The sequence below is a fragment of the Plasmodium sp. gorilla clade G2 genome, assembly GCF_900097015.1.
Source record: "Plasmodium sp. gorilla clade G2 genome assembly, chromosome: 7".
NCBI classification, from domain to species: domain Eukaryota; phylum Apicomplexa; class Aconoidasida; order Haemosporida; family Plasmodiidae; genus Plasmodium; species Plasmodium adleri (nom. inval.).
The window spans coordinates 845415-867500 of record NC_041699.1 but is presented as its reverse complement, the minus strand read 5'-3'; the positions used below and the strand labels follow the sequence as shown (position 1 = coordinate 867500).

Here is a 22086-nt window from a genome sequence, read left to right as displayed (position 1 = left end):
CCAGGATATTCCACTATATTATTATTCTGTAAATTATTAATATGTCTATTTCGTTTGTTAGTTATATTTTCATATCTATATTTATTTTTTCTTTTCATTTTCTTTTTCATTGTATCATCATTTTCTTGTTCTACTACACCTTCATCACAGTGTGATGTAAATATATTAACTTTCTTAACCTTTTCAATAAAACGATCATTATAATGTTTATGCATTACGGTATTTAATAAGAATGTATATCCATCTACATCAAAGACATTCATTGCAGACTTGTATAAATCTAAAAAGGTTGTTTTTGTCATTTTATTTTTAATTACAGATCCTTTTAAGTGATTAAAAATATTTCTATTCTTTCCTTTTATTTCTTCGGTTGTTAAAAAAGTATACAGTTCTTCCGCATCTGGGAAGAGCGTAGTACTATGTTCATCATCGTCTGTTATACTATCCTTCAAATTATTATGATATTTGTCTTTTGTGTTTTCTTCATCTCTTATATTATATAAATAATCATGAATACTAAAATTTTCTTTGTTATCATTTATATTTATTTTTTCGACTTCCTTTTGATATTCTTGATGTCCCTTTACCTGAACAAATAAGGTATACAAACATGGTGACACACAAAAAAGTAGGAACAAATAAAGTCTCATGGTATACAAAAAAAAAAAAAAAAAATATATATATATATATATATATATATTATTTGACAAGGTGTATATAAATTTGTATAAATAATGTTTTAATATCTGTGTAGAACATAATCTTAAATTTAAAAATATATGTAAAAAAAAAAAAAAAAAAAAAAAAAAAAAAAATAAAAAAAAATAAAAAATAAAAAAAACCACTGTATTAGTTTGGACAAAATATAATTATATATATATTTTACTTAATCGTTTAGACAACGTTGTATTTTTATTTTATTATTTTATTTAATTTAACATTATTTATTTATTTATTTTTATTTTTATTTTCATTTTCATTTTCATTTTGTTTTCCGTTTTGGTGATATATGATACAAAATTGATAAGACATATATGCAGTGAACTTAGCTACTTATATATATTATAAACAGTACACAAATAATTAATTCATATTGTATAATATTTATTTATAATTTTATATTAAGAAATATATTTTTTTTAATATTAAAAATTTCAAAGTTTAATATATACACAGTAGATTGAATGTTGTAATTGTATAAGTTATATAATTTTAAAAAAACATAAAAAAAAAATATATATATATAAATAAATTAATACGCACAATAGGTACGTGTTTTTTTTTTTTTTTTTTTTTTTTTCTCTCTTGGGTATTTTACAAAAAAAAGGAAATATATATGTATATATATATATATATATATATATATATATATATATAATGAGTCATAAAATAATATGTGTAAAGAAAAAATCTGTTTACATTAACTCTCGTGTGATTTTATAATGTAATATTATAAAACTTATAGTTAATTATTTTTTTAAACCTTTGTAAGGATATAGTATTAAAAAAAAAGAAAAGAAGATATATTGTCATTCAATTAGAAATTATTAACTGTACATAAAAAAATATATTTAATTATAAGGTTGAGGAGCACTTTTTTTGTAACCAACATCACTTTCTTTCCATATTCCAAAGGTTAAGAATTTCTTATACTCATCGTCAAAAATAGGAAAGACAATAGACACGGCATAAACTGCCCATACGTATACCCATGGGCTAAAGCGAGAACTATTTAAAAAAAAAAAAAAAATAAAAAAAAAAATTAAAATAATAATATACATAATAAAAGGTATATAAATACATATATATATATATATATATATATATATATATATATATAATGAACAGGTGATTAATTTCTTTTCAAAAAAAAAAAAAATTTTTTTGGATGAACATATATTTTATACACAACCAAATTTTATTATTTTATTTTATTAGGTCTTACCAAACTTTAAACCATCCGTATTTTCTCCTTGTGTGGAAGTTATTTGTACTCATCCATATTTTAGAATATACAGCTTTTGACATTTTTATTTTTATTTTTATTTTATTTTATAATGAATCTAAAATATATATATATATATATATATATATATAGAACTAAAGAATAAGTTATCACATATAAATGTACATATTATAATGATAAATCACAAATATGTATATTAAATTGTAAATATATAAATATATAATTTACATAAATATTTTATGAAATTTCCCTTCAACGTTAAAAAATATTTTTTATGTATACTATTGTGCCAAACTATATATCATTTTATATGTATAATATATTATATAAATATATATTTTATTGTGTATTTGTTTTTTTTTTTTTAATTTGGTGATTTATAAAAATATGCAAATTATTTTTTTAAATAAATAAACAAATATATATATGTATATATATTTGTATTTTTTTTTTTTTTTTTCTTTTTGAAAATTTATATAAATTTTTAGTGCATATATGATTTATATATAATATATATAATATATAAAGAATTGTACGTTAGGTATATATAAATATATATATATATATATATATATTATAAATATTATATATATATATATATTTATATAGATAATTATATATTTATTTTAAGAAAGAAATTCCGAATGGGTAATTTTATTTTTATAATAAAATGTTTCATATTTTTTATATGTAGAAAAAAATTAAATAATAAATAAATAAATATAAATATATATATATATATATATGTATATATTTGTTTAATAATATAATATATATTTAATTAAAAAAATTTGTTTATTTTGTTTGCATTTCTTTTTCTTACAAATAATTATATTGTAACCTTTTATAAGATAAAATATATATATATTATATATATTTTACGTTTTCCTTTTTTTAAAATATAATTCAAGAAAAAAGAAATATATATAGAGATATTTATAACTGTGATATTTTATATAAAATGAAAATAATATATACCTAAAATATTTGCAACTTTTTATATGTTCATATATATATATATATATATATATATATATATATATATATATATATATTTATTTATTATTTATTTACATTTACTATATATTTTATATTTGAATATACCTTTAATGTATCATTATATTTATCCAGATCATTATGTTTAAATTAATTGATCACATGATCCAGCTTTATATATATTAATTATATTATTTTTTTTTTTATTTTATTTTTTTTAATTATGTTAAAAAAATGAGCAGCCTCTTTGTAGAACAAAAAGTGGAACCCGAAAAGATTAAGGAGGAAAAAATAAAAGTGAACGTAAATAAAATATTATACAAAGCTCATAAGAATATCAAAAAAGAAAGAATAAAGAATCCATCGAAAAGGATAGATTATTTGTGTGTTGATAAAAATGACTTACCCCAAAATTTACCTAATGCAAAAAATATTAAAAATAGGAAATTAAAAAATCAATTAAATAAAGATGTAAAGCTAGCTATATTGTCTTCAAAAAAAATATTGGCAAATACAAAATTTATGCCTCTGAAAGAGGGATATATAAAATATAATTCTGTGAATGAACCAGGGGTTCACAATGCTTCATCTTCAAAAAAAAAAAAAAAAAAAAAAAAAAAAAAAGATCAATTGATAGATTCGACAGAAATGGAAACACAAAATAATGATGATAATAACATGAATGGTATTAATAGTATTAATAGTTGTCATCGTAATGAACTTGATTTTAATACTCATCAGAATTACACAAATGAACAGGATGGGGTGAATTCTTTAGGACCTGAGGATGAAGAAGGTAATATAAATAGGCGAGCTAGCCAAAAATATATTTATGATAAAGCTGATGTAGGTACTCAAAAAAAAGTATTTGATTTGAAATTAAATATGGGTCCTTATTCTTGTACGTATACAAGAAATGGGAAATATTTATTAATGACAGGAGTAAAAGGACATGTAAGTTTAATAGATACACATAATTTAGAAAGTTTATGTGAATTTCAAGTTGATGAAATGATTAGATGTAATACAACACTACATAATTACAAACTGTTTGCAATTAGTCAAAAAAAGTATATATATATATATGACAATACAGGAATGGAAATAAATTGTATAAAGGATATATTATATACATATAATATGGTGTTTCTACCTTATCATTTTTTATTAACATCAATAGGTGAATTCGGTGAATTAGTTTATCAAGATATATCAGTTGGAAATATTATAACTAGAAAGAAAACAAAAAGAGGACCATGTTCTATTATAAAACAAAATAAAAAAGATGCTATAATATATTTAGGTCATAAGAATGGACATGTAACTTTATGGTCTCCAAATGTTGATAAAAGTTTATGTGATATTTTTTGTCATCATACACCTATATCTTCTATAGGTGTTCATGATAATTATTTAATAACAGCATCAGTTGATTCAACATATAAATTATGGGATATAAGAAAAATGGAATATATAAAATCCTATAAATCACATAATATTATTAATAATATTGATATAAGTGATACATCTCTAGTTGCCTTTTCAATGAATACACATTTTAGAACTTATAATAATTTTTTTACAAATCCACAATTATATATAACTCATAATGTATATGGAGATCAAATTAATTCCATATCATTTCAACCCTTTGAAGATATTTGCTCTTTAGGTTTAAAACACTCAATAAAAACTGTTCTCGTACCAGGAGCAGGCATAGCTAATATAGACACATTCTTTAATAACCCATATGAAACAAAAAAACAAGTGAGAGAAAATGAAGTTAAATTATTATTAGATAAATTACCAGCAGATACTATTAAATTTAATACGAACCAAATAGGAAACATAAACCCATATATTCTAAAACATAATGAACAAAAAAATTATACAAATTCTTTTAATAAAAAAAACATCCAAAAGGGAAATAATAATAATAATTCTTTTTATCATAATAAAAAAAAAGCAAATAAGAAAAAAAAAATAAAATAAATAAAAAAAATATAAATGTTATGCACAAACAATCTGAACAAGAAACGGATTAAATAAATCAAGAAAAAATAAAAAAAAAAAAAAAAAAAAAAAATATATCCACAAGGATAAAAATAACACTTTTTTGTAATAAATACATATTATATATATATATATATATATATATATATATATATGTACTTTGACAAAACAAATAATTAAAATATAGGGAAATATATATATATATATTATTTTTTATTTATTTTTTGTTTATATATAGTTTTCTTTTTTTATTATTAAAATATTTTCTTAGAATTAAAAAATTATACATTATCTTCCACATATATAAAATATATGATATATATAATATATATATATATATTATATATATGTATTATTTTTATTTATTATTATTATTTTTTATATTCTATAATTAAAATTTATTAAAAAAAAACTTTAATTCATTTTTTAAAAAATTATATATATATATATATATATATATATAAATATAAATTCAAAAAGGAATATTTTTCATTATATAAATTTTTTTTTTTTTTTTTTTTTTTATTTCAACCGTCATTTTGTACCATTAATTATTGATATTTGGGGGAAAAAAAAAAAAAAAAAAAAATTAAAATAATATAAATAAAATAAATTAAAATACTTTTATTTTATAATAATAAATATATAAATAATATAATTTATAAAATATGTAAATGTTACTATATATATATTATTAATTTCGTTATGATTTATATATATATAATATATATATATAATATTTCCTTGGAAGACTTTTATTAAGTAAATATAATAAAGTAATTTTTTAAGATTTATTTTTTATATTTTTTTATTTGTTATATTTTATAAATAAAAGATCATGACGACAGCACATCGTCCAACGTGGTATAATGCCATAGGAGGTGATAATCAAGGTAATAATAAATAAATAAATATAAACATAAAAATAAAAATATATATATATATATATATATATTTAATATATGTGTTTATTTTTAAAAATGTTGCTATTCATTTAGAACACAATATATATATGTTATTCTTTTTCTTTTTTTTTTTTTTTACTGCTCAAAGAAATTATTATTTTATATAATAACATCATAATATATTATTGATATTTATAATATGCTTAATATTGATAATGTTTTATTTTCTTATAGGAGGGAATCGAAAGGTTAGTCAGACACTCAAAGTCTGCAGTCGAGATTTGCCAGGACACCTAAAAATGAAAACAAGAGATTTAAGTGACTATGTAGAAGATAAAAATATGATTAAAAATAATTTAATACAACTAGAAAATAAAAACAATAAAGAAAACGTTAAAGGTAATAAATTACTAGCCATAGAAAATATAAAAAAATTGACAAATCATGATTTTAAAAATCCATTTCCAGAAGATGAAGATGATGTTATTGGAGATGAATGGACAAAAAAATCTAAAAAGAAAAACAAAAAAAATGAAAAATTAAAAATGAAGAATAAAAGAAATGTTAAAAAAAGGAAAGTCAAACATGATATGTCGGAAGATGATATGAGTGATAATAATTTAAGTGATAATAACTCAAGTGATAATAATGCAAGAGATAATAATTCAAGTGATAATAACTCAAGTGATAATAACTCAAGTGATAATAACTCAAGTGATAATAACTCAAGTGATAATAATTCAAGTGATAATAATTCAAGTGAAGATAACGAATCTGATGAAGAAGAAAAAGAACTACTAAGAGAACTTGAAAATTTAAAAAGAGAAAGGATGGAAAAACTTAAAAAAGAAAAAGAAGAACAAGAACTTTTAAAAAAAAAAAAAAATAATGTCCTAACTAATAACCCATTAATTAATTTAGAAGATAGTAGTGATAATGATGAAGTGAATACAAAAAAAAGAAAATGGACAGATGATGCTATCTTTAGAAATACTTGTGAGAAAAAAGAAAAAAAAACACCATCATATATTAATGATACTGTACGTAGTTCCTTTCACAAGAAGTTTTTATTTAAATATATTCATTAGAAAAAAAAAAAGAAAAGAAAATAATTACCATCCAAAGGGGAGTACACATGTTTTATGATATGTTTATATTTATATATTTATTTGATTTGATTTATTTTTATTATATTATATTTTTTTTTTTTTTCGTTCCTCTTATAACCCTTTGAAAGGTTCACCCCCATGGGTAAACCTAATATATATATATATATATATATATATTTATTTATTTAATAAATGTAAAATTTTTTAAATGTTAATTGGCTTAAAAAAAAATAAAAATTATAATAAAGAAGACAATCATGTACGTGATATAAAAAATAAATAATGTCTCCATAGGACAATTATCACAATATGAAAAAAAAAAAAATAAAATAAAAAAATAACATATATATATATATATAATATATATATGTAAATAATTTGATATATTTTTAGTAATGATATAATATAATATTTATAATATTTAAAAATTTATGAATTTATATATTATGTAATTTATTTTTTTCCTCCTGATGATACATTAAATTTGAAAAAGATAATATCTCCATCTTCAACCACATAATCTTTACCTTTTTGTAAATATTTTCCATTAGCTTTAACTTCTCCTTCTGATTTATATTCAACAAGATCTGTATATTTATAGACCTCTGCACATATAAAACCTTTTTCAAAATCAGTATGAATAACACCTGCTGCTTGTGGAGCTTTTGTTCCTTTCCTGATAGTCCAGCATTTCACTTCATCATGACCACATGTAAAAAAATGTATTAAATTGATTTCATAATATCCTGTTTTAATTATTTTATTTAGCATACTTTGTTTAATATTATTTGTTTGGAAATATTGTTTTTTTTCTTCTTCATCCATTGAAAGAATTTTTTGTTCCACTTCAGCTGAATAAGGTATAATGGTACCTTTATTTTTTTCTTGTACCCAATTATAAATTTTAGCTAGATATTTATTTTTTTGTCTTATAAAATCGGCTTCACTCATATTAACAAGATATACAACTGGTTTTGCAGTTAAAAAATTATATTCATTTATAACTTCTATTTCATTACTTTTCCAAGTACCATCTTTAATCCACTTATGTTCTTTTAAATAATTTAATACAGCAGTCAAAACATCATGTTCATTTTGTTTTATTTTATCTTTTTTATTTCTATTTAAAACTTTTGTTACTTCTTCTAAATTCTTTTCACAATGGGATATATCTTTATAAATTAATTCTGAATTTATTATATCTAAATCACGTACAGGATTAATATTACCTTCAGTGTGAATAATATCTTCATTTTCAAATGCTCTAACAACATGATATATACCATCTACAGCTGCAATGTTGGATAAAAAATTATTTCCTAAACCTTCACCTAAATGAGCATTCTTTACTAATCCGGCAATATCAAAAATTGATAAATATGCATGCACATTACTTTTGGGATTAAAATGTTTAACTAGCCATTCAAATCTTTCATCTTCTACTGTCACCTTAGCTTCATGTGGATCTATTGTACAAAAGGGATAATTCTCAGCAGGGATATTTAATTTGGTTAGCACATTGAAAGTAGTCGATTTTCCTAATAATCAAAAAAAAAAAATAAAAATAAAATAAAATAAAATAATAAAATAATATTCATTTAATAAACATATATGTAATATTTTATTTTTTTGTACTTACCCACATTGGGTAAACCCACTAAACCCATCTTCAACGTATTCTTAGGTCTAAAGAAAAAAAAAAAAAAAAAAAAAAAAAAAAAAATTTTATGAAAAAAAAAGGTATCTATATTTTAATATCGTATATTGAGCAATATATAATAACAAGAAGATATACATTATATATATATATATATTTTATTATTATTATTCTCTTAATATTTTATTTTCCTTTACCTTCCTAAGAGTATCTTTGGGGGCTCTTCCTCCTTTTTTTTTGGAGCCATTCTTTATATATATCACTTAAAAATATTATATTCACAAAAAAATATTTTAAATGTATAAATATATATATATAATATATTTATTATGATGTACAATAATAATAATACAATATTTTAAGTATTAAAAAATATTACTTTATAACAATTTTCTTTTTATGTTATTTATATATTCCCTTTATATATATATATATATATTTTTTTTTTTCAGCTTAAAAAATAAATAAATAAAATAAGATCTATTTTTGTAGTTTATAAATGTAGGTTCAGTTTTTCAAAACAAAAAAAAAAAAAAGAAAAGAAAAGAAATTTGTTTAAATTATGATAATAAAAATAGAATGAGAAGAATGGGTATATATTTATTATATTTAATAATATATTTTTTTATGTATCTTTATATATAAATATATATACATATATAATATAATATACATGAATATATAATGAATGTAATATAATTATATTTTTTCTAATAGATATATATATATATATATATATATATATATATATACATATTGAAATGAAAGGACGACATATATTATTTATATATATAAAATATTCCTATTTTATTATATATTTAATATATTACATACATATGTTCTCAAAAAGATATATATTTACCCCCAACCTTCTTTTTTTTTTTTTCTTTTTTTTTTTATATTTACAATTTTTGAAATATTAATATTTATCAAAAGAAACCATTTGAGAATAATATATAAAAAGAAAAAGAAAATTTTATTTTTCTTTCCTTTTTTCGTCCGTTATTTTTATTTTTTTTTTATTTTTAAATGAAATATGTAATTTCTTTATTTTCATATTTTTTTTTTTTTTTTTTTTTTTTTTTTTTTTTTTTTTATTTAAAGCAACATAGAGTTTGAACTTATCCTTCTTTTTTTTTTTTTTTTTTGGTTTTCTTTTTTATATTAAATTAAATTAAATTAAATTAAATTAAAAAGAAAGAAAAAAAAAAAAAAGGTATATATAATAACAGATAAATATATTTAATAAACTTAAAAAGAAAATAAAATTTTTTTACATTTGATTATATTTTTATTTATAACAATATTATGATGGAAAGAGGAGTTAGGTCTATATTCTTATTTATATATAATAAAACGTAAATTAAAAAGAAATGGAAGAAATGAATTTTAAAAAATATTTATAAGGATAAGAACAGATCCCCGATTTTTCAAAAAAAAAAAAGGAAAAAAAAAAAGGAAAAGGAATAAATTAAAAATTAAACGTCTACATACGTAAATATATAATATGTGCATATAATATATGCACATTATATTATATATATGTTATGTGAATAAATATATATATATATATATTTAAAATATAATTATTACATAAATATTATTTCTCTTCATTCAAATATAATATTTTTTTTTATAAGTGTGACGATATTTAAATGTAAAAATTTGACATTCCCATAAAAAATATATTACATATATATATGTATATATATATATATATATATATATATGTGTATTTTTTTTTTTTTTTTTTTTTTTTTTAAAAATGTTTCATTTAATTGTATACAGCGATGATAGTCTGCAAAAGGTAAAACGCTCGCTGAATGTATTCGAAAATATTTATGATCAGAATGGAAACAAACTTGAAAAAGCAGTTGAGCAAAGTATTAAAAAATGTTTGGATTCAGACATGCCAAAATATATACATAAAATAATTGATGATGAAAATAAAGATTATAAAGAATATATTAATGATTATAATTATAATTATATTTATAATTCTTATCTTAGAAAAGATATTATACAATTTTATACTTGTAATTTGTTACAGTTATATATTAAAGATACCAAAAATTGTGATTTATATTTAATTGATGAATATGAAGAAGATCAATCAAAATGTAATGATAACAAACAAAAAAATAAAAATATACATAATGTATATAAAAAAGAAAAACATACTGTTGAAGAATATAATGTTCATTCATCATCTAATAATATAGATGATATATCTGTTGATATGATCAATCTTCCGTTACATCGTTCTCATATATTACTTATACTGTCCTTACCAACATATTATCCATTTTATGAATTCTTTTTATTGATACAAGATTTTATAAATTTTATTGTGCACATCAAAATATTTAAGTTAAGAGGTTATTTAAACTTTCTTAAGAAAAAGAAAAAAAAAAAAAAAAAAAAAAAATTCAATAATAAAAAAAAAAATAATAATATTAATAATAATAATAATTATTATAATAATTGTAGTAGTTGTTGTATTGATAAGATTAAAAAAAATGATATCGATGGAGATATAAAAAAAAAAAAGACAGAAAATACAAATGGGGACTCACAAATGAATACATATAATATCAATACCAAATCTCAAAGTAAATGCAAACAAAAAGTAAATAATTTAAAAGATGAAAGTAACACATATATAGAAAATATAGAATTATGCAAGTTGAATAATAAAAATTATAATAAATTTACTCATGTGGAAAAAAAAGAAAAATTTTATAGGAAAAATATTTATACACATGATAATATTTATGATGATCATTTATATTCCTTTGATCATATGGATGATAGTTCTATAAGTTCTGGATCATATTTATATGAAGACTCGTTGAAAAATGTGTCTTTAAAGGAAGAAGAAAAAAAATTATTAAATACATGTGTAAAGGATAATCTGAAAGATAATTATATGTATAATCAAAATGTTTTGGATTTATTAACTGTAAATAATGACATTAATAATAATAATAATAATAATATAAATGGGAATACTTATGATTGTTACCAAAAAAATAATTCTTTAAATTATTATGATTTTCTTTACACAGATAAAATCTTGTCCTCATATAACAAAATGTATCATAATATAAAAAAAAACTTAAAAAAAAAAAAAAAAATTCATACCTATTCGATCCTTATATTTTTCAAGACACAAATATATGCTGATATGTTTTATAAAAAATTCCATTGTAGAAATTTAAGTGCCTTTAAGTGTAGAAAGGTATCAGAGAAAAAAGTAAAAAATTTTTATGACAACTGGTATATATATTGTGCATTTGTAAATTTGATATATTATATATTAAATGATAAAGAGAATATGGAACATGTGGCTACAAATGAATCGACTAGACAGTTCATGTTGAACAAAAATGTGTATGATAATATATCTGATGGTATATATGATGGTATGTCTGATGGTATATCTGATGGTATGTCTGATGGTATATCTGATGGTATGTCTGATGGTATATCTGATGGTATGTCTGACGATATATCTAATTTTATGTGTGGTAATGTCCATATGGCATGTGCTGATAAGGATATTCCCTGCAAATACCTTAACACAAGTATCAAAAAGAGAAATATGAATGAACATATTTATTCTTCACAACTTTTTAATATTAATAAATATGAAAATTTTATAAAAAGTATTATTATAGATACCAAAGTTTGCATTTCTACATGTTTATTATGTATGGAATTATTTGATAATGATATATTTCTTCTCTTGACAAGAAATAAAAAATTATGTATTAATAAAAAAAGAAACAATAATTATCATGATTATATTAATTTGTCATGTAATGTATGTACGCTCATATTTTTTTATGACATTTCTTGCAAATTGTTTAATAGTGACTACTGTGATATTTTAAAAACACAAAATTTAAATCAACAGCAATTTGTTGGTTATCTTGAAAAATGGTTTTTTCTTTCAAAGGATAATATGTTAGGTGGGAAAAATGAAGAAAATGAAAAATATTATAATGATGAAATAAATGAAAGTGATAAGATAAATCAAACAGATAAAATAAATCAATGTGATAAAACAAATCAAACTGATAAAATAAATCATTGTGATAAAACAAATCAATGTGATAAAACAAATCAAAGTGATAAAACAAATCAATGTGATGAAAAATCTCATAACCTTTGTGCTTTAATTCCAAATAACCATTTGAACCATAAAAACAAACGTACAAATAAACATTCCTTTAAGATATTCTTAAAAAAAAGAGAAGATGTTATATTAAAAGTATTATCTTTAAACAACATGTTTAATAAATTAAAATGTAAAAACTGTAATAATGTTGATGATATATGGTTATGTTTGATATGTTCTAATGTTGGGTGTGGAAGGTATCAAAAACGTCATGCTCAGATGCATAGTTCTCAGTTTAATCATCACTATTGTATTAATATGAAGACAAAGAAGATATGGAATTATATATTAGATACATATATTGAAGAAAGAATACATAAGAATTTAGAAGATATTACTATACTACATTCTGAAAATTCTTATGATGATTTTTATAAAAACAAATATAGTAATATTCATAGTAGTAATAAAAATAAAAGTAAAAATAAAATTATTCATAATAATGATCATTATTCAAAGCAATCGTATTATTATATACATACAAATGAAAAGAAAAAAAAAGAAAAAAAACCTTTGCATCTTTTATATTATGATAATAATTATATTGACGATTTTACACTTCTAGATGATCAGGAATATCCATTATATGATTATAATAAAAATATTTATAATAAAATATATGATATATTTACTAATGATATATACATAAATGATAATTTAAAAAATGAATTATTATATATATTATATTCACAATTATCACATGAATCTAATATATATAATAATATTTTAATAGAACTTCAATATATTTATTTAAATAAACTTGAACATCCAAAAAATATTATGAAAAATATTACAGATAAGATATTAGAACTACAAATCCAAAATAATAAAATTAATTTATTATCTACATATCTAGCTAATTCTATAAAAAAAAAAAATAATTTAAAAAATTCTTTACAAGAAAAAATCAAATTTTATAGAAATATAAATAATAATATTATTCTACAGAAAAAAAATAATAACATAAATAATTATTCAAATAAAAATATAAATAAAGAAAAGGTGGATAAAGACCTAAAAAAAATATACAACCTGGATCAAACCATAAAACAGTTGCAACAGCAAGTAGATGACTTACTAGCAAATTTGTAACACACAAAAAATAAAAAAAATATATATATATATATATATTTATATATATATATATTTTTATATATTTATATATTTTCATTACAGTCATGTTTTTATTTCCTTTATACATAATTCTTAATCATGTCATATGTAAAATACCATATGTTTTTTTTTTTATATGGTATACCATTTTTATATTAACAATTTTTTTCTTTAATTTAACGTTTGTGAAATTATAAAAAAACAAAAATTAAACAAATATTAAACAAATATTAAACAAAAATTAAAAAAAAAAAAAAAAAAAAAAAATATTATATACACAAAATATTATGTCCTTTATATATATATATATATATATATATATGTGTACATATTTGAAAAATCTTTAAATATATTATAATATATAATTATATATATTAAATAAAAGGTGTATATATATTTATGCATAAAAATTAACAAAGTAATATGTTTTCATAATGGCTTATTTTTTTTTTTTTTTTTTTGTTCCCTCTATAATTTTTCTATATTTTTTGAATTAAAAATTAAAAGCTGCACATAAAAAAATATATACATATATATATATGAACACACATATATGTTATGTGTGCTATATATTTTTTTATTTTTATGGGAACCTTTCTCCACGTGAAGACAATTTATTTAAAAAAAAAAAAAAAAAAAAAAAAAAAAAAATTGCCCTTAATTAACAAAAAGAAATTTATTATTTTATTTTATTTTATTTTATTTTTTTTTTTTTTTTTTTATTTTATTTTATTTTAAAAAAGCTCAAATAAAACCTTGTATAATTTTTTCAACATAACCGTTTCTTTAATAAAAATGTTATAGAAATGATTTTTCATGGATTCGTTTAATTTAAATTTTTTGTTATCTTTTTGTTTATTTTCTATATTATTTTTATTATATTTTTTTTGTTTGTTACATATAAAATTATTATAATGTGAATTTAAGAAATATTTCTTACAATTATTTTTTCTTTTCATTGAACAGTTATTTTGTTTATACATATGACATTTATTATTATCATTCATATCATTTTCATCTACATCAGAATCGTTTATATCATCATCAGTTTGTGTTTCTTGATCATTTTGTTCTATATTTGTTATATTTTTAGGTATAAATGTAGTATTAACGGTAGCACTTTTTTTAAGATCATTTTCAGCTTGATCAATATTTTTTTCAATAGATTGTAATAATTCTCCTTGTCCTTGTATATTATTATAAACTATATTACCAGTATTTTTTAATTGAACTGAAAAATTTAATAAATTTGATACAATATTTTGTGCTAAATCGACACGTTGAGAACTTTCATTTTCACCATTTCCATTTTTTAATGTTACAGCTATATTTCTTAATTCATCTGATTTACCCATTAATACTTCAATAATATTTTTGTTTAATTTTAATTGTTCCTTTTCTTTATTTAATACATCCTCTTCTAAATCTAATATTTTTTTAATGATCTCTAAGTATTTTTTTTGTTCATCAGTTATATCATCAGATTGGAGTATGCTATCTATAATGTTTTTAATATCTGATATGTCGCGTGATTTTTTTCCACTGTCATCATCTTTATTTGTGTCATCATTTTTATTTGTGTCATCATCTTTATTGGTGTCATCATCTTTATTTGTGTCATCACCATTATTTGTGTCATCACCATTATTTGTGTCATCTCCATTATTTGTGTCATCTCCATTATTTGTGTCATCACCTTTATTTGTGTCATCACCATCTTCATTTTGATCACTCATCAGATTTACAAATACACCATTTTTATTCTTCTTATCATTCACTTGTTTGCTCATGTCCAAAAAAGAATGACTTGTTACAGTAACATTTTTCAATTCCCCTTGCTCATTTAACTTATCCATATAATTTTGATTATTTTTATATTTTTGTGATTTGTTAAATTTTTCATAACTCTGATAATTTTCACTTAAGAATGATAAGAAATTATTAAAGTTTTGTCTTTGTCTGTTTAATAATTCTTTTATATTCTTTAATAAATGGATAAGTAATATTTTTTGATTTCTTTCTTCATATATATTTTCTTCATTAAAATTGTCATCAATCTTTTTATTATCATTTTCTTCATTCTTTTTATTATCATTTTCTTCATTTTTTAAATTATCTACAGATTTATTTACATCTTTTTTGTTTTCTTGAAATATTTGATTGTTATTTTTATTTGTTGACATATGATTATTCATATTGTTGTAGTTACACATTTTATTGTTATTTGAACAATGTGGCTTCTTCATGTCTATAGATTCTTCTTTCTTCTCAATAAATGTTTTATTATTATTATTATTATTGTTCATGTTTTTATTTTGATTGAATGAACTGTTTAGATTTTTATAAAAATCGAAAGTATTCTCTTTATTCTTATTTTTTATTTCTTCTTTGTTTGTATTTTTTTCATTCATTTTTTTCAATTCTTTTTTTTCTTCTTGTAATTCTTTATTTTTTTTTTCTGAAGTTACTTCAACCTTGACATTCTTTTTCTCACTATAATCATTTTTATTACTTTTATTACTTTTATTATTTTTATTATCTTCATTTTCTTCATCATCTTTCATTTCATCTTCTTCATTTTCATCTTCTTTCATTTCATCTTCTTTCATTTCATCTTCTTTCATTTCATCTTCTTTCATTTCATCCTCTTCATATTCATCCTCTTCCTTTTCATCATTATCCTTCTCAACCTTTTTAACCTCTTCATTTTTGGTTTCCCCTTTTTTATTTACCCCTGTTTGTATGGCATTATCTACATTGTTCGCATTTAAATTTCTAGAACATGTTTTATTATTTTTATTATTATTTACACTTTCTATATTTGTCTTTTTTTCAACATTATGTACATTTATATCTTTTAAATTTGGTGTGCCACGTTGAACGGGTATATTATTTTTATTTATTTTATTTCTATCATTGGGAGATGATTTTATCAAGTAAAATGAACTAATAAAACAGTAAACTATAATAAAAAAAAAAAAAAAATTCATTTTTATATTCTTGTATTTTATAAAGCATAAAAATAGACACTTCAAGTTTCAAGTGGATTTTTTTTTTTTTTTTTTATTATTTCCTAAATGTGTACACTAATATATATATACATATACATATATTTATTTATATATAAATAGAACCTACAAGTATATACACATATATATATATATATTATAGTGTTCTTATAACGTTTACATATTAATACATAATTTATAATATATTGAAAAATGGAACATTCACCTGAATAAATCTAAGTGATTCACATGATTATTTTTTTTTTATTTTTTATTTTTTTTTTTTCTTCCTAATAATCAAAATTTTCTATATAAATAATAAGGAGAATATATGCAATACATACATATACATAAAATATGTATATATAAAAACATATTTTTATTTATTTTACTTATGAATATTTTTATTTTTTAATAGAATATAAAATAAGCACTGTTGTGCACTGGATTTGTGGTTACACGTGCACACACTTATTTTGTTCTTATAAAAGTTTAAAAAAAAAAAAAAAAAAAAATTAGGATTATTTAAAATTTATACGATATATTAAAAATATAAAAATAAAAAAAGGTCGACTGAAAAATATTAAACAATATCATGAGTAAGACGTGGAAAGAAGGGTTAATATTTTAACTCGAAACTATATATACAAAAAAAAAAATTATAAAATAATAAATACATAAACAAATATATGTATATATATATATATATATATATATATATATATATATATATATATATATATGTATATATGTATATATGTATATATTTTTAAAAATACAAAAACAAATAAAATAAAAAAAAATGATAAAATAATAACCATGTATTTTTTGTTTAAAAACAAAATAATATAAGATTAAACATATATACATATACATATATATGTGTGTTAAAAAATAATAAAAAAAAATTACACATATTATTAACAATTATTTTTATATATTTATAATATAACCACCTTGTTATATCTATATAAAATTGTCAGAGATATAATTATGTTCTGTCTTTTTTCAAACCATTATTATTATTAATGTAATAATTTTTATGTGAAGCAAATAATATGCGCATCATTTGTTATTATACTTTTTATTTTCTCATTCATATATTTTTCATATACTCACCTTTTTGTGTATCTTCCCTTTTAATATGATCTTCTTTTATATATTGTCCCTTATCATCTCCCTTATGAATATCATAAAAAATAGGAAACTTTAATATAGCTGCAATACCTGTTAAAGAATTTAATTGTTCACCTGATGTATGATTATCTGAAAAAATATAAACTTTTCCTCCTGTATTTTTTACATGCTGTACTACCTGAACATATTCCTTTCTAGTTTTAACATCACAACTTCTAAATGTTTTATCAGTTATTAATAATGAATCTATAGCATTTATTTTCGATGCATATTTCACTTCATCAGGACCATAACAAATTTTGTCTTCATCTTTTTCAAAAATTTTATAAAATTTATTTAAAATATCCACATTTGATACCACTTTCAAATTTAAAATTTGTTTTTTCATATTTTCATCATTTAATATTTCATTTAAAGAATTTTTAAAAATATTCGATGTTTTTACAATTAAAAATTTATTTTTTAATGTGAGAATATTCTTATCATTCTTCATATCTGATTTTTCATACAGATAAGTAAAAAAATCATTTTTAAAAAAACCAGGACCACCTAAAACCAGACATTTTATTTTCTCAAAATTAATACTTGAATATAAATTTTTTATGACATTATTAAAAAAACTTTCTAATGATTTTTTATATGACGGCGAATTATTTTTGTCTTTTTTCTTATGTATTATCTTATTAATACTAAATATTGTTTTATATAATTGTTGTGTAAGTAAATACATATTAGCACGACCACAATCAATTAATAAAATAGCAATTTCACAATTATTCTTTATATTAGTACATTCTTCTAATTTTTCTCTATATATATGATCCCAGTTCTTTTTCATAATTTTTATTTTATCATTAACACCTATATCAAATGTATGATACTGACCAATCTTAACATATTCATTTACTTTTACATTTTTTCCTGATACTCTTAAACTATTATTTTCACAATCAAAATCAATCTTAGTAATACACAATGTTAACATCAACTTTCTTATTTCAGTTACATAAGAATTATTACCAATATCTTTCTGAACCTTTCTTGAAGTAAAAGATTCTATTTCATCATTTAAACTTAACAAATTATACACTCCCCACAAATCATCATCCTCTTCTGTAATTAAACCGATAATCATCTTATCGTTATCACGCTTTCTATATAATAACTTCATTCTTTTCTAAATGACAAATGTTATATAAATAAATATATATATATATATTTATATTTATATTGAATACATACAAATAAATAAAATAAAATAATAAAGTAATATATTGGGGTCGTTATTTCATTTTTTATATATAAATATCATCCTATATTTTTTACCCATTATATTATATATATTTTATTTTTTAAAATTATATTTCACAATCACGATACATTGAAATAAATAAATAAATAAATAAATATATATATATATATATATATGTTATATTTTTTATTTTCAGTAGTAATAATTTTTAAAATATTTATTTATTTTAATAATTTTTTATTCATCCTAATAAATCATCACTTTGATATATAGGGCAGAAGTTAAAAAAAAAAAAAATATATATATATAAACAAAATAAGAAGAAAATACATTATACATACATATATATAATATATATTATATAAATACTTCGCTTAAAAATATCCCCAAAGGATTATTAACTATTCAATAAATATTATTTGATTCATAATACCAGAAATACTGTATTTTTTTTTTTTTAATGAAATATTTTATTTTTAATTTCCTGAAAATAAAGGAAATAATATGTATATATTATATATATATATATATATATATATATTATGATTATTATATTTTTATATGTTTAAATATCCTCAATTTAGGAATAATAAAAATATAACAAATTTCCAAATTATCTAATATAAATTATATATGTTAAAAATATATAATTACATCTTATTTTTAAAGATTTTTTCTTTTTTATTATTATTATATAAACAAGCATATATAAATCTTATAAATTTATAGCAAACATATAAATATTATATATTTTCCTTAAAATACACTTACATATAAATCTAATTAAACAACCAGCATAACAAAAAAAAAAAAATGTGATATGCATTATAATTATACATGAGCCTTTAATTTTTAATATAACAACTTGTATTTCATATTATTATTAAATATTTTATATATTACCAGAAGGATTAATAATAAAAAAAAAAAAAGAAAAGAAAGAAGAAAAAAAAAAAAAAAAAACGGACACCTTTCATACAAATTAAAAGAAAACACTTTAAAATTACAAAAATTATTAATTATAACTTTGTAATATACACATCTATATATTCAACGAATTGTAGATATAAAAATTATTCTTAATATTTAATATTATGTGATGTGTCCAAACTATTATATATATATATATATCAGCTAGCTGTTTTTTTTTTTTTTTTTTTTTTTTTTTAATTTTTTTAGCTAACTTGTTCAGGTGAATTATAACCACCCATACAATATAAATTATGACTTTGTTAATAATTTTTTTTTTTGTATTTCCTTAATTTATATTTTTATAATTAATTATATGAAGATTAAAAAATTAACCATTTTGTCAATTTGTATATAGTGATGAATTATATATTTTAAGAAGAAACATTATATATAAATAAATAAATATATATATATATATATATATATATATATATATATTTATATATATATATTTATATATATTTATATATATATGATTATATAAGAAATAACTCTACAGTTTTCTCAATTTTTTACATTTGTAACACTGAACATTTGAAAACAGATTTTGTGTTTTACAGCTATAACATTCATAATATTTATTATTATTCTGTTCGTTACATTTTTTTGTATTTTTTTTTACATTTTTATTATTTTCTTCACCTTTTTCAAATAGAAAATTATCATAACATATATCATCGTCTAAAGATAAGCCATATGCTTTTTGAAATACTTGTTTTTCATATTTTAATTTCTCTTCATTAATATAATTTGATGAAATCTTATTTTCAGAAATGTGTTTATTAAAATAATCAAATGAATTATATGAAAATTCTGGTTTCGTTTTTATATTATCATTTTTTTCTATTGAACTTGAATTATCATCTCGATATTTTTTTTCTTTATCTCTTTTTCTTCCATGTCGGTTTTTTTTGGAAGAATCGTCAAGATAATTATATTTGTCATATTTATAGTATTTTTTATAGTTATCATATTTATCACTTTTATATTTATCATACTTATTATACATATCATATTTATCATATTTATTACTGTACTTTTTTCTTTCCTTTTCCTTTTTTTTTTCATGCTTATGCTCACGATGGTGATGTTTTTTATTTATTTTTAATCTACTTTCTTTTATAATTTCCTCATCTCCATCGTCATATTTTTCTTTCATTTTTATAAAGTATAATTAAACACAATTCAGAGACAACTAAAAATCTTATTTTCCATTTAAATAATATATTCAATTATAAATTATATATACATTCGAATTATAATTATACACTATGTTTAATAAGTATGTTCTTTTTTGTTTTTCTTCAATTTCCTTTATATATTATTTTTTTCTGAGCACTACATATACAATTGCATGTTCAAATATTTTTTAATATAAATAAGATTTTTATCATTTTTTCACTAGTAAAATGTTTTTAACAACAAAAAAGGAAAAAAAAAAAAAAAAAATTAAAAATCAAATAGTTATTTATAATTACACGATAATATTATAAATATTTGAAGTGAAGAACTTAGAAAAATGTTACCATATATAATATATAGGTTTTAATTTTTTTTTTTTTTTTTTTTTTTTTTTTGTTGGGTGGAGTTTCTTTTAATATACGTAAATTTTTAAAAAAAAAAAAAAAAAAAATTGAAGATCTTTTTTTCAGAAAAAAAAAAAAATATATTATATATAATATATGTTATATGTTATATATATAATAATATAATTTTATATCTTTTTATTATAGTATATTAATTAATGTTCATTATATATATATATATATATATAT

At 18.7% G+C, this 22086-nt stretch overlaps 9 protein-coding genes across 9 annotated transcripts in view; 3 read left to right on the top strand and 6 right to left on the bottom strand.

Annotated features, from left to right (window-relative positions):
• The window catches only part of PADL01_0720800 (conserved Plasmodium protein, unknown function), a gene marked incomplete at both ends in the record, with an annotated part of 1758 nt that extends 1108 nt beyond the window's left edge, over positions 1-650 (bottom strand). The window contains one exon of the mRNA XM_028681246.1: positions 1-650. This exon is cut by the window's left edge and continues 1108 nt beyond it. Coding sequence (XP_028537643.1) covers positions 1-650 — 650 coding nt within the window.
• Positions 651-1571: 921 nt separating this feature from the next.
• PADL01_0720700 (conserved Plasmodium protein, unknown function) lies at positions 1572-2028 on the bottom strand (the record flags this gene model as incomplete). Its single annotated transcript, XM_028681245.1, has 2 exons — positions 1572-1728; positions 1946-2028. The coding sequence occupies 2 exons, from the start codon at positions 2026-2028 to the stop codon at positions 1572-1574; spliced, it is 240 nt and encodes a 79-aa protein (XP_028537642.1).
• A 1168-nt stretch (positions 2029-3196) lies between these two features.
• On the top strand, positions 3197-4954 carry PADL01_0720600 (nucleolar rRNA processing protein, putative; the record flags this gene model as incomplete). Its single annotated transcript, XM_028681244.1, has 1 exon — positions 3197-4954. One exon carries the CDS (start codon positions 3197-3199, stop codon positions 4952-4954), a length of 1758 nt encoding a protein of 585 aa, XP_028537641.1.
• An 859-nt stretch (positions 4955-5813) lies between these two features.
• On the top strand, positions 5814-6968 carry PADL01_0720500 (cell cycle control protein cwf15, putative; the record flags this gene model as incomplete). Its single annotated transcript, XM_028681243.1, has 2 exons — positions 5814-5868; positions 6115-6968. 2 exons carry the CDS (start codon positions 5814-5816, stop codon positions 6966-6968), a joined length of 909 nt encoding a protein of 302 aa, XP_028537640.1.
• A 474-nt stretch (positions 6969-7442) lies between these two features.
• PADL01_0720400 (GTP-binding protein, putative) lies at positions 7443-8893 on the bottom strand (the record flags this gene model as incomplete). Its single annotated transcript, XM_028681242.1, has 3 exons — positions 7443-8527; positions 8629-8675; positions 8844-8893. 3 exons carry the CDS (start codon positions 8891-8893, stop codon positions 7443-7445), a joined length of 1182 nt encoding a protein of 393 aa, XP_028537639.1.
• A 1518-nt stretch (positions 8894-10411) lies between these two features.
• PADL01_0720300 (ubiquitin carboxyl-terminal hydrolase, putative) lies at positions 10412-13921 on the top strand (the record flags this gene model as incomplete). The annotated part of the gene is made up of 1 exon (XM_028681241.1): positions 10412-13921. One exon carries the CDS (start codon positions 10412-10414, stop codon positions 13919-13921), a length of 3510 nt encoding a protein of 1169 aa, XP_028537638.1.
• Positions 13922-14676: 755 nt separating this feature from the next.
• On the bottom strand, positions 14677-16932 carry PADL01_0720200 (rhoptry-associated leucine zipper-like protein 1; the record flags this gene model as incomplete). Its single annotated transcript, XM_028681240.1, has 1 exon — positions 14677-16932. The coding sequence occupies one exon, from the start codon at positions 16930-16932 to the stop codon at positions 14677-14679; it is 2256 nt and encodes a 751-aa protein (XP_028537637.1).
• Positions 16933-18046: 1114 nt separating this feature from the next.
• Positions 18047-19258, bottom strand: PADL01_0720100 (PelOta protein homologue, putative; the record flags this gene model as incomplete). Its single annotated transcript, XM_028681239.1, has 1 exon — positions 18047-19258. The coding sequence occupies one exon, from the start codon at positions 19256-19258 to the stop codon at positions 18047-18049; it is 1212 nt and encodes a 403-aa protein (XP_028537636.1).
• Positions 19259-20804: 1546 nt separating this feature from the next.
• On the bottom strand, positions 20805-21470 carry PADL01_0720000 (conserved Plasmodium protein, unknown function; the record flags this gene model as incomplete). Its single annotated transcript, XM_028681238.1, has 1 exon — positions 20805-21470. One exon carries the CDS (start codon positions 21468-21470, stop codon positions 20805-20807), a length of 666 nt encoding a protein of 221 aa, XP_028537635.1.
• Positions 21471-22086: the final 616 nt, after the last annotated feature.